The sequence below is a fragment of the Euprymna scolopes genome, chromosome 2 (assembly GCF_053919585.1).
Source record: "Euprymna scolopes isolate OS-2025 chromosome 2, ASM5391958v1, whole genome shotgun sequence".
Classification (NCBI taxonomy): domain Eukaryota; kingdom Metazoa; phylum Mollusca; class Cephalopoda; order Sepiida; family Sepiolidae; genus Euprymna; species Euprymna scolopes.
In genome coordinates, this window is record NC_136483.1 from 122,803,303 (window position 1) to 122,813,137 (window position 9,835).

The 9,835-nt window shown below is 32.9% G+C and overlaps 1 protein-coding gene across 6 annotated transcripts in view; it reads left to right on the top strand.

The window, feature by feature from the left end:
- LOC145295845 (nose resistant to fluoxetine protein 6-like) overlaps window positions 1-6,537 on the top strand; it is a 387,176-nt gene extending 380,639 nt beyond the window's left edge. For all 6 annotated transcript variants that reach the window (XM_080141605.1, XM_080141582.1, XM_080141591.1 and 3 more), the window contains 2 exons: window positions 4,591-4,733; window positions 6,316-6,537. In XM_080141605.1, the coding sequence (XP_079997731.1) occupies window positions 4,591-4,733; window positions 6,316-6,429 (257 nt within the window). In that variant the 3' untranslated portion in view covers window positions 6,430-6,537. The remainder of the gene's footprint in view (window positions 1-4,590; window positions 4,734-6,315) is intronic.
- Window positions 6,538-9,835: the final 3,298 nt, after the last annotated feature.

The following is a 9,835-nucleotide window of genomic DNA, read 5'->3' on the forward strand; positions in this document are numbered from 1 at the left end:
CAGCTTGACAAGAATTGGTTAGAGGTACAGTCAAAGGTGGAGGCTGCAGTCAATTCGTGGCTTCCTAGGAAACTTTCCTTAAAGGGTAGAGCTGAGGCGTGCGCCACTTACGTCTTTCCTCTCATCCTTTACCGACTGGCCGTACTTCCCCTGCCTGCACAACACCTAAAAGCTCTTGTCGAACTCTTGTCCTCGCTCCTTTGGGACAGAGGAAGACACTGGGTGAGCAGACAGGTCTGTATTCAACGTCCGTGTGAGGGAGGCTTGGGAATGCCGGACTTGAAGTGTCATCGAGATGCTGAGAGGCTGGCCTTCCTGAGCCACTATATGCAGGAGGACCAACCGTGGCACCCCGTGGTTACTGCCGCCTTCCCCGACCTCGTTCTCGACCCTTCCATCGAGAGCCGTCGCAGGCCGCGGGGAGAATCTGCCTACATGAAAGAGTGCCGAGCCGCGCTAAAACGACTACCAAGGTCCAGTGACCTTGTGACTGCTACCCGTAGGGAACTCCACAGGGATCTAGTGAAGGGGGCCGCTGACGACCCGCTATGCGCGCGTTTGGGGTGGCAGCAGAGTGAGATCCGCTCCGCGTGGAGCTGGGCGCCAGGTTCGAGTCATCTGAACAATTCGGAGTTCTCTCTGACCTGGCGATTGGCCCGAAATGCACTTCCACTCAACAACATACAATGCAGTTCTGGGTTTTTGGAGTCGCCTGATTGTCCCCGTTGTGGGACAACGGCCGTGGAAACTACGGATCACGCTTTCTTCGATTGCCGCGAACTCCGCCAGTACTGGTCATATGTCAGTGGGGTGACGGCTCGCATCGATCCTGAGCATCCTCGCCCAATTACTGTATCAAATGTTGTGGACAACGTAAGGCCGCCGTGGGACCGGGAAAGACAAATGGTCTACGTTACGATCCTGGCCGTGGCGAGAATGGTGATTTGGACGTCGCGTCTGCAAGGTTGCCGGGGGGTGTTGTCTTTTTCTGATCAAGATCTGATCACGTTCTTTAAACACCAACTACGGGTGAAGATCAGATGTGATAGAAGAAGGCTGCATCGCGCGGCATTTGACAGAAGATGGATACATGTGGCAAGTCTGTGTGTACGAAGAGGAGCCAAATTTGAATACGTGTTCCCCGCCTAGGTGTGGAACGCGCAGTTCTGTAAAGTTAAATTAAACAAGTAGTCTCTCAGCTAGCTGAGTGTGTGTTCCATCCCTCCCCGATTAGGAAGCCTCCAAGATCCCCATCCCCTCTTACCTGCAATTTTTGTTTTCACCCCTTCCTCTAAATTTTACCCATCTTGGAGAAAAAGAAATACAAACTAACCTCCATCCCTTACCCAAAAAAAAAATTTTCTTTTCTCCATTCACCCCCATCTAGAGGGCATCCCCACCTAGAGACTGACCCGCAGAAGCGAGGTTCCTTTTACAAACCTAGTGGAACGGGCAGTCTATCAACTAGACGGGGTTGGGAGGGTCCTACTAATCACCTTTTGTTTTTTCTTCCCCCTCCCTCGACACAAATGAATTATTGTTACCATTTTATTGTTATCTTTTTTGTTTTTACACGTCAATAAAAAATGTTTTAAAAATTGGGAGTTAAGTAGGACGTCCCCAAATATGAAAGGGTGAATGCGGTATTATGGTGAAAGAAGATACTAGCTGGGAGAAACTTTTGACTTTGTTTAGTTCTGGAGTGACAAGGATGACCAACGACCCCCAAAATTCCCCCCTTTTGAGTTGGCCATGTGCCTAAGTTTTTTGTTCTTCGTTAATTTTGACTGTATTTTTTAACATGAATAAAAGATTTAATATCTCAAAGTGTAGTATCTGTTCTGATGCTACACTTCACCTTTTCTGTCCTTGGTCGATGGATGAGAAATCTTTCATGACTGAGATTATTTTTGTCTCTATCCAGAGTGTCCCTTATTGGGAAGCTGGATTTTCCCCACAAGATTATATGTTAAAATATTTAAATAACTATTACTTTAAATACAGAAATGATATTTAAAATTTTGATTTTCTGTTCTTCTATGTCAATTTTTTTTCCCCATGTTTTTCATCAGTTACATGGTTAGGAATCCTATACTCCGCTATAATCTTCATTTTCATATCAGTACAGAATACATGAATACGAAAATGAAGTTCACATAACTACTAAAAGACAATCATATCATAATGTGAACATTGGTTAAAAACTAAGAAAACATCTCGGATATTAAATCAGGGTGATGGTAAATTTGGGAAGGGACATCATCATCATCATCATTATTGTTGTTGTTGTTGTTGTTGTTGTTGTTGTTGTTGTTTCTTCTTCTTCTTCACTCATTAGGAGTTGTCTCACAGGCCATCATCAGTGATCGCTCACTGGCAGTAACCTGCGGTGTTTCCTGGAGACCGAGTGACAACAAGTCTCTCCAGATTTCCAGGTTTCTCCACCTCTTGACCACTCATGCAGATGATTGCATGTTATCGCAACAGCCATTTGCCATTGATTTCTTGTTGGCATCGGCCATTGGTGTTTCTTGGGGTTTGGGTGACAAAATGCTTCCCCAAGATACCAGATTTGAACTGCACACTTTGAGTGGAGATCTGGTTAGTACTTTTCCACCTCGGACTTTCCATCCTCCCTAACTCTTCACAACTAGTTGGTGTGATGCCAGTTGATGTCATCTACACCAATTTATTATTATGATAATGATAATAATAATAATAATAATGATAATAATAATAATAATAATAATAATAATAATAATAATAATAATAAGGGTTCTTGTGCAGTGGACGCACGTGTATTTTAAATAGTATTTCCAAGTTAAATGAAATTTTTTTTTGGGGGGGGGTTACTATGCACAGATTCGAAAAAGTTCTCAAAAGACAAATATATAACAAATAAATGTTATGAAAGGCAAGATAAATTACTTTTCTACATAACTGAATAATTTTTCAGTGTTTTATCTAATGTAAACTGTTTATTTGGTTCGAAAATCATAATGTTTATCGATATATTTGAAAAAGACAAAATGGCGATGAGCTCGCTGTTTAATACGTTAATTTTGGGAAAATAAGTTCAAACTAAAAAATTATACAAAATAATGTTAGAAATACACTCAATATATGTCAGCCTATGTCACAGTAACAGTGAGTGAGTTTCTAACAGTATTTTGTATAGTTTTTAGTTGGAACTAATTTTCCCAAACTTAACGTATTCAACAGCGAGCTCACCACCATTTGTCTTTTTCAAATATATCGATAAACACTATGATTTTTTAACCAAATAAACATTTTACATTAAATAAAAAAACTAAAACTTATCCAGTTAGGTAAAAAAAAAAGTAATTAACTTGCCTTTGATAACATTTATTTGTTATATATTTGTTTTTTGACAACTTTTTCGAATCTGTGTGCATAGTAAAACAACCCATCCTTTTTTTTCATTAAATTGTTAAGTGAAAGTGCAGAATAGTTAGAAATCCCCCTTCCTGTAAAAATGGCTTTCTAAATAATATTATTTCAGCACGGTGCAAACATTTATTTATAAGATAAAACCCAAGAAAATATGTTAACTAAAATTTAATGTGCTCTTTATCACAGTATTTGAACTGTTTGTGAAAGTTTTGATATGAACTAAAAGTTTTGATATAAAACTTTAATTAAAACTGATTAGTCAATGAATATGTCTCGAGAGAGAATAAAAAATTTCCTATTTCATTTCCCGTTTCAGTCATGTAAATTATTTACAGTTAAAATATTATAAAACCAGAAAAAGTTTTAAATATATTTCAAAGAAATAAATTATGCCCGGTGCTAAAATATTGAATTCATTGATCGCTTTAGTTAAAAAAAAAAAAATGCTGTGAAAAATGTTTCTAACTTTAAAATATTTGGAAATACTCAACGAAAAGTTTTATTTATTATTAAAAGAACGGACTGAAAAATATTCTTATATAAAAATTGTTTGTTTTGTTGTTTAAAAAAATAAAATGAAATATTCAACTTTCTTCGATAGACATAAAAGTTACAAAAAAGCTCACTTACTATATTTTGTTAGATTAAAATTATCCCCATGTCCGATTATATTAATTGCAATTATATAATTGTACAGTTGTAAATTGTTCTTTCTCTTTACCTCAGCCATATTTTTTATGCCTATTAGCATGACCACGTGGTTGAACACAGGAAACTTTAGGCACCCTTTACCTACATGTCGATTTGACAATGACGTCACACTGTCATGCTTGCTGGCCTCATTCTCTCTTGGTAGCCCTGGCTATACTTGCTTTTGTTTATTCTTACAAAAATACACACTTTTACTATTTACTAAATTGTCATAAAAAGTACACATTTTAATCCCATATTGGAGATATAATAAAACAAATATTTTTTTACTTGTATTCTCATTTGCACCAGCAACAATTTTCCATAATCATGTAAACACATACAGATATGCATGTGCTTTATTTAGAAAGTACTCTAGAAAATACTCTAGTACTGGTACAAACTGCAATTTTCTTCAAAGCAAAAAATTGTCAAGAAAAAAAATGTTATTTGATAATGTATGGTTTACTATTTTTTTTTTTTTAGGTATTGTCAATCATATTTTATCATGGAAAGCATTTATTCCTGTAAGTCGACTAACTTACTCTGCCTACCTTATTCATCCAATGGTGATGTTAACGTACTATTTTAATTTGCCGTATCCGATGATTGTCACAGATTTTATTGCGGTAAACAAATCTTTAAATTTTATCCTTTTCTTTCTTTTTTTTCTGCTTTAAAACTTGTAAACATGCATTTATTCAGTCAACATTTTTATTATTTTATCTGACCTTTTAGAATTTTTTTCCCAAACATTTTTCTGGACAATAATTTTATCGTATGTATTCCTGCTTTTGAGTTTTACATTTTGCATCAAATAATAATTGAACTTTTTAATAAAAAATTTTCATCATCATCATCATCTCCATCATCTGTGTTACACTTGGGTTCAGCTCTAATGCATCTTATGTAGCAGCCACCATGATAAAATAGCCCATCACCAGCTTGACTGTTGATTGTGAAATCATTCTTCTAAATACTATGAAATTATTTGAAAAAATTCAATTTCTACCATTTGTTTGTATACATGTGCATCTTTGAGACAAATGTTGGCCTCCATGAACATTTGAACCATAATGTCTGTACTAAAAGGTTAAATAGTTTTATCAGTTCCACAAAACTAGAACAAGCCCAAACCAAAATTAGTGTAAGGTCACTGTCGATCAACAAAATGGTCTTCCACTAGCTTCAGTAATGAGTTTGCTTTTTACTAAACTAGAGCTTATTAGCTCATAAGGTGCCACCCTCATGTGAACCTGACTTGGCCGTTGATTCATACGCAAGTTCCCCCAACCTCTAACCTTGTAATAATGTTTATTTTCAATCTTTATTTATCGTTAAATTACTTTATTCCATCCAACAAATTTGGATGCTAATTCCAATAAATTGACAATTTTAAAAATTTATCTCATAAATCATTGTAATTCTTATGAAACATTTTGCTGAAAATACAGATATGATGGAGAGAGTGGGTCTGTTCTTCACAATCCACTTAAAAATACATTTATGTTTTGTCCTACACTAGTTACTCGTTTTCTGATGCTGTCTTTTCAATCTAAAAGATGCAAAGCTTTATTGAAAATGTGAACAATTATGAAATATATTAACAAAACCAAATCTTCATAATGCATTTGTGAACTCAATAGCTATCCTAAACCATCCAAACCCAATTACATAGCTGTAACCTTTATTTTAAATCTCAACTCTTTAAATTTCTTTCATTGCAAATTTCATTGCATTTACCCTCAAATATAAATTCCGTTCACAACGCAAAGATTTTCATAGATGACAAGCCAAGATACATCAAATTTGTTTTGATGAGTTTGACACCTCATCAAAACAAATTTGATGTATTTCAATTCAATTATTTATTATTTTTGCCAACAGACATATCATTATTGTCATTGCACACACACACACACACACACACACACACACCGCCCCCTTCACATTTCATACACAAATTTCAGTTTCTTTTGATTATTTTAAAGTGAGTTTAGGGGGCATAATATGAACATTTTCAAATTCAAAAAGCATCTTTAAACTTCTGTGCTTTTCTTCAAATCAATCATTTTGAGAAAATTTTGAAATAAAGACAAAACGTTGATGAACATATAAAACTGAAGTAAATGCCCATAAGAAATGAATATTTTTTCATCATCATTGCATTCAAATGTAATTTGTAAAAGTGAAATTTCTTTCTCTTTACAGATTTATCTATTTCTTGGTCATCTCGTCATTTCCTATGGATTGGCATTTTTTGTTTCAATGCTAATCGAAGCACCACTCATGCAGATAGAATCAACTTTTTTTCCTCGAAAATGATTTGCCTATAACTTCACAACAGAAAACATTGCTCTGAAATTGAATCCAATTTATCCAATTTTCAAAAATGATTAAATTGCGAAAAACACATCAAACAAAAAACATCAACGTTCCAATTCTGACCTTTTTTCTTTAATTTTTTTTCTACTTCTTTTATATACTATGAGGCATCTCTTATCAAGGCCAAAAAGCCACTTGAGGTTAATGATATTATTTAATTGGAATTTATTATTGAGATGAGTATTATTTATTAATTTTATTTATTGCGGACTATTATTCCCATCTTTACTAGTTGTTGTTTCACGACATTTCGACCAACTATTCCTCTGGCCTTCATCAGGTGGTAACCACAACAGATACGAACTCCGAATCTCCTGACTGCATTCACTGCAATTACTGCCTTCCATAGTTGTTGTCATCTCACCATGTATTGGCCAAGTAATACTCTGGCTGGCTTTGGGTAGGATTGAAACCGCTATCTTCAGACAATTCTCACCTGGAACCGTAGAGATTCAACGTCTCTATCAACTGTGCCACGGGCCCCGAAGGGCGATCAAGGTTGAATTTCTTGGTCTTATAAATTCATGTTTATTTATTATCTGATCTTCCATGGTCGAGTCCGTACCATGGAAGATCAGATAATAAACATGATGGTGAGACGACAACAACTAAGTAATTGCAGTGAATGTAGTCAGGAGATTCAGAGTTCCTATCCATCGTGGTTACCACCTGACGAAGGCCAGAGGAATAGTTGGCCAAAACGTCGTGGTTACAACTAAGAAAAGATGAGGATAATAGTCTGCAAAAAATAAAATTAAGGGTTAATGAGTTTGTAATATGAAGGACAACATTGGGGAAATTGTCAGAATTTGATTATTTAGCAATAATTTGTTTACATTGGACTTGTAAGTGACCATATGACTGAGAAGCAGCCGAGTGATAGTGTGTGCAACCAAGGAGCAGTTTTTAATCTTTTAATAAATTTTTCTCATGAAAGTTCTGTTACTCAGAAAAAGAATTATTTACAATATTTTGCATCCATACAAATTTTTGTTGTGAATGTTTTATGAGGGTGAACTCTAGATTAGAGCTCAGTTTAGCATCGAATCTGTCTCTTCTTTTCTTGGCTACTTGTGAAATTATTGTGTTATCTGGACAGTCAGTTTAATGAAGGACAGACTTGAATTTGTAATTTTATTACAACAGACTCACATAACAAAGATAATCGCTAATAAGCAGCCAGTATTAACATCAGTGCCACCTTAATAAAAGGTCCTATTCAATGAACCCAGTACCATAATTAAACACATGGTGGTGCCTTAAAAGTTTAGATTCTCAGCATCTCACAAAGTCCTCCTATCTAACCCTGGAAAATTTAATACAATATATTCTGATATTTAATGCATCTTTTGCATTTCTCATATTAAATTATTATTCTTATAAATTTCAAATGTTTGTATTTTCCATGTTCATGGCATTTAGCATGAAAAGGAAGATAGTTCCTTACTTTTTTCAACCAAGTCAGCCTTATATGCAGTAAATGCGTTCACTTCAATAGATCTTCTAAGCAGTAAAATGAGAATTTTGTAAATAAAATTTCAAGAAGACAAATTTCTGTGCTCGCCTACAATCTGTAGTACACAAAACAAAAAGTGTCTTTTATGCAAATTTGGTCGAATATTGTTAATTTGCTGACAGCATCCTTAGTAACTACAATAAAAACGATTTAAATACTTTTTGCTGCATTTTTATTGGGTAATATTTTAAGTATAATTTAAATTTTAGCCCCAAAATGTCATAATTCAAGCAAGAGGAGATAACTCAGACTAAATTATTGCTTCCAAAATTACCATCCAACTTCTTCAGTTCAGAACATGAAACTTAAAATATTTTGGTTTAACAAATCTGTTTAACAAAATTTGAATCATCTTAACTCCAGTTATTGAGGATTGTCACATCCAGATGGAGTGGGGTGAAATTTGATGTAGTGGTATTTTCTGTCTTTAGGGAGAGATAGGGCAGAGTTAAATTTGTTCTCTTGATCTTTTCCTTGGGACTGATAATTTTGAAATCGTATTGCAGTAGGAAACAACGTTTTTAACTTCAAAATATACTTGAATTACTGGAGCCCCATTCCTTAGTTAAGAGTTTCTTCCAGCTGGTTCATCCCCTCTAGGAGGTTAAGCATCTCCTCTGATATATTGCATGAAGATCTAATAACACCACCAAAAAAATCAGCAACCGATTATAATAAGATTAATGCATCTTGGCCTGTCATTCAAGCAATCTCTGATTCTTCTCATCATTCAAGCAATCTGAAATATTTCTTGTAATATTATTGAAATAAACAATGAAATAAATTTAGTCACAATTTTCAGCCATTATGATTATATGAAATGGAGACTTTATTTTTGGCAAAAATGAAGTCTTTATTTTTTAATATTCTCTCTTAAACATGAAAAAAATGGTTTGTAACAAAAATGTTTGGACTAAATATAAAATAAAAACAAATAAAATTACATTTTTGACACAAAAACAAATTTACATAAATATAATTTCTAAAAAGTTTTTAAGCTATGAATTTAATATTGTAATTTGTTTAAAAATAAATAAAACTGGTGCACCAAAAAGTAAACAATTTTTTCTTCAAACCTAAGATTACAGTGTTTTATTTTGTTTTTTTTATGTTTTATTTCATTTTTATGGCATATTTTGTTTCTTTTATATTGTTTTATTTTGTTTTTATGTTGTTTTATTTTTATGTCATATGTTGTTTCTTTTATATTGTTTTATTTTGTTTTTATATTGTTTTATTTTGTTTTTATGTTGTTTTATTTTTATGTCATATGTTGTTTCTTTTATATTGTTTTATTTTGTTTTTATATTGTTTTATTTTGTTTTTATGTTGTTTTATTTTTATGTCATATGTTGTTTCTTTTATATTGTTTTATTTTGTTTTTATATTGTTTTATTTTGTTTTTATGTTGTTTTATTTTTATGTCATATGTTGTTTCTTTTATATTGTTTTATTTTGTTTTTATATTGTTTTATTTTGTTTTTATGTTGTTTTATTTTTATGTCATATGTTGTTTCTTTTATATTGTTTTATTTTGTTTTTATATTGTTTTATTTTGTTTTATGTTGTTTTATTTTTATGTCATATGTTGTTTCTTTTATATTGTTTTATTTTGTTTTTATATTGTTTTATTTTGTTTTTATGTTGTTTTATTTTTATGTCATATGTTGTTTCTTTTATATTGTTTTATTTTGTTTTTATATTGTTTTATTTTGTTTTTATGTTGTTTTATTTTTATGTCATATGTTGTTTCTTTTATATTGTTTTATTTTGTTTTTATATTGTTTTATTTTGTTTTTATGTTGTTTTATTTTTATGTCATATGTTGTT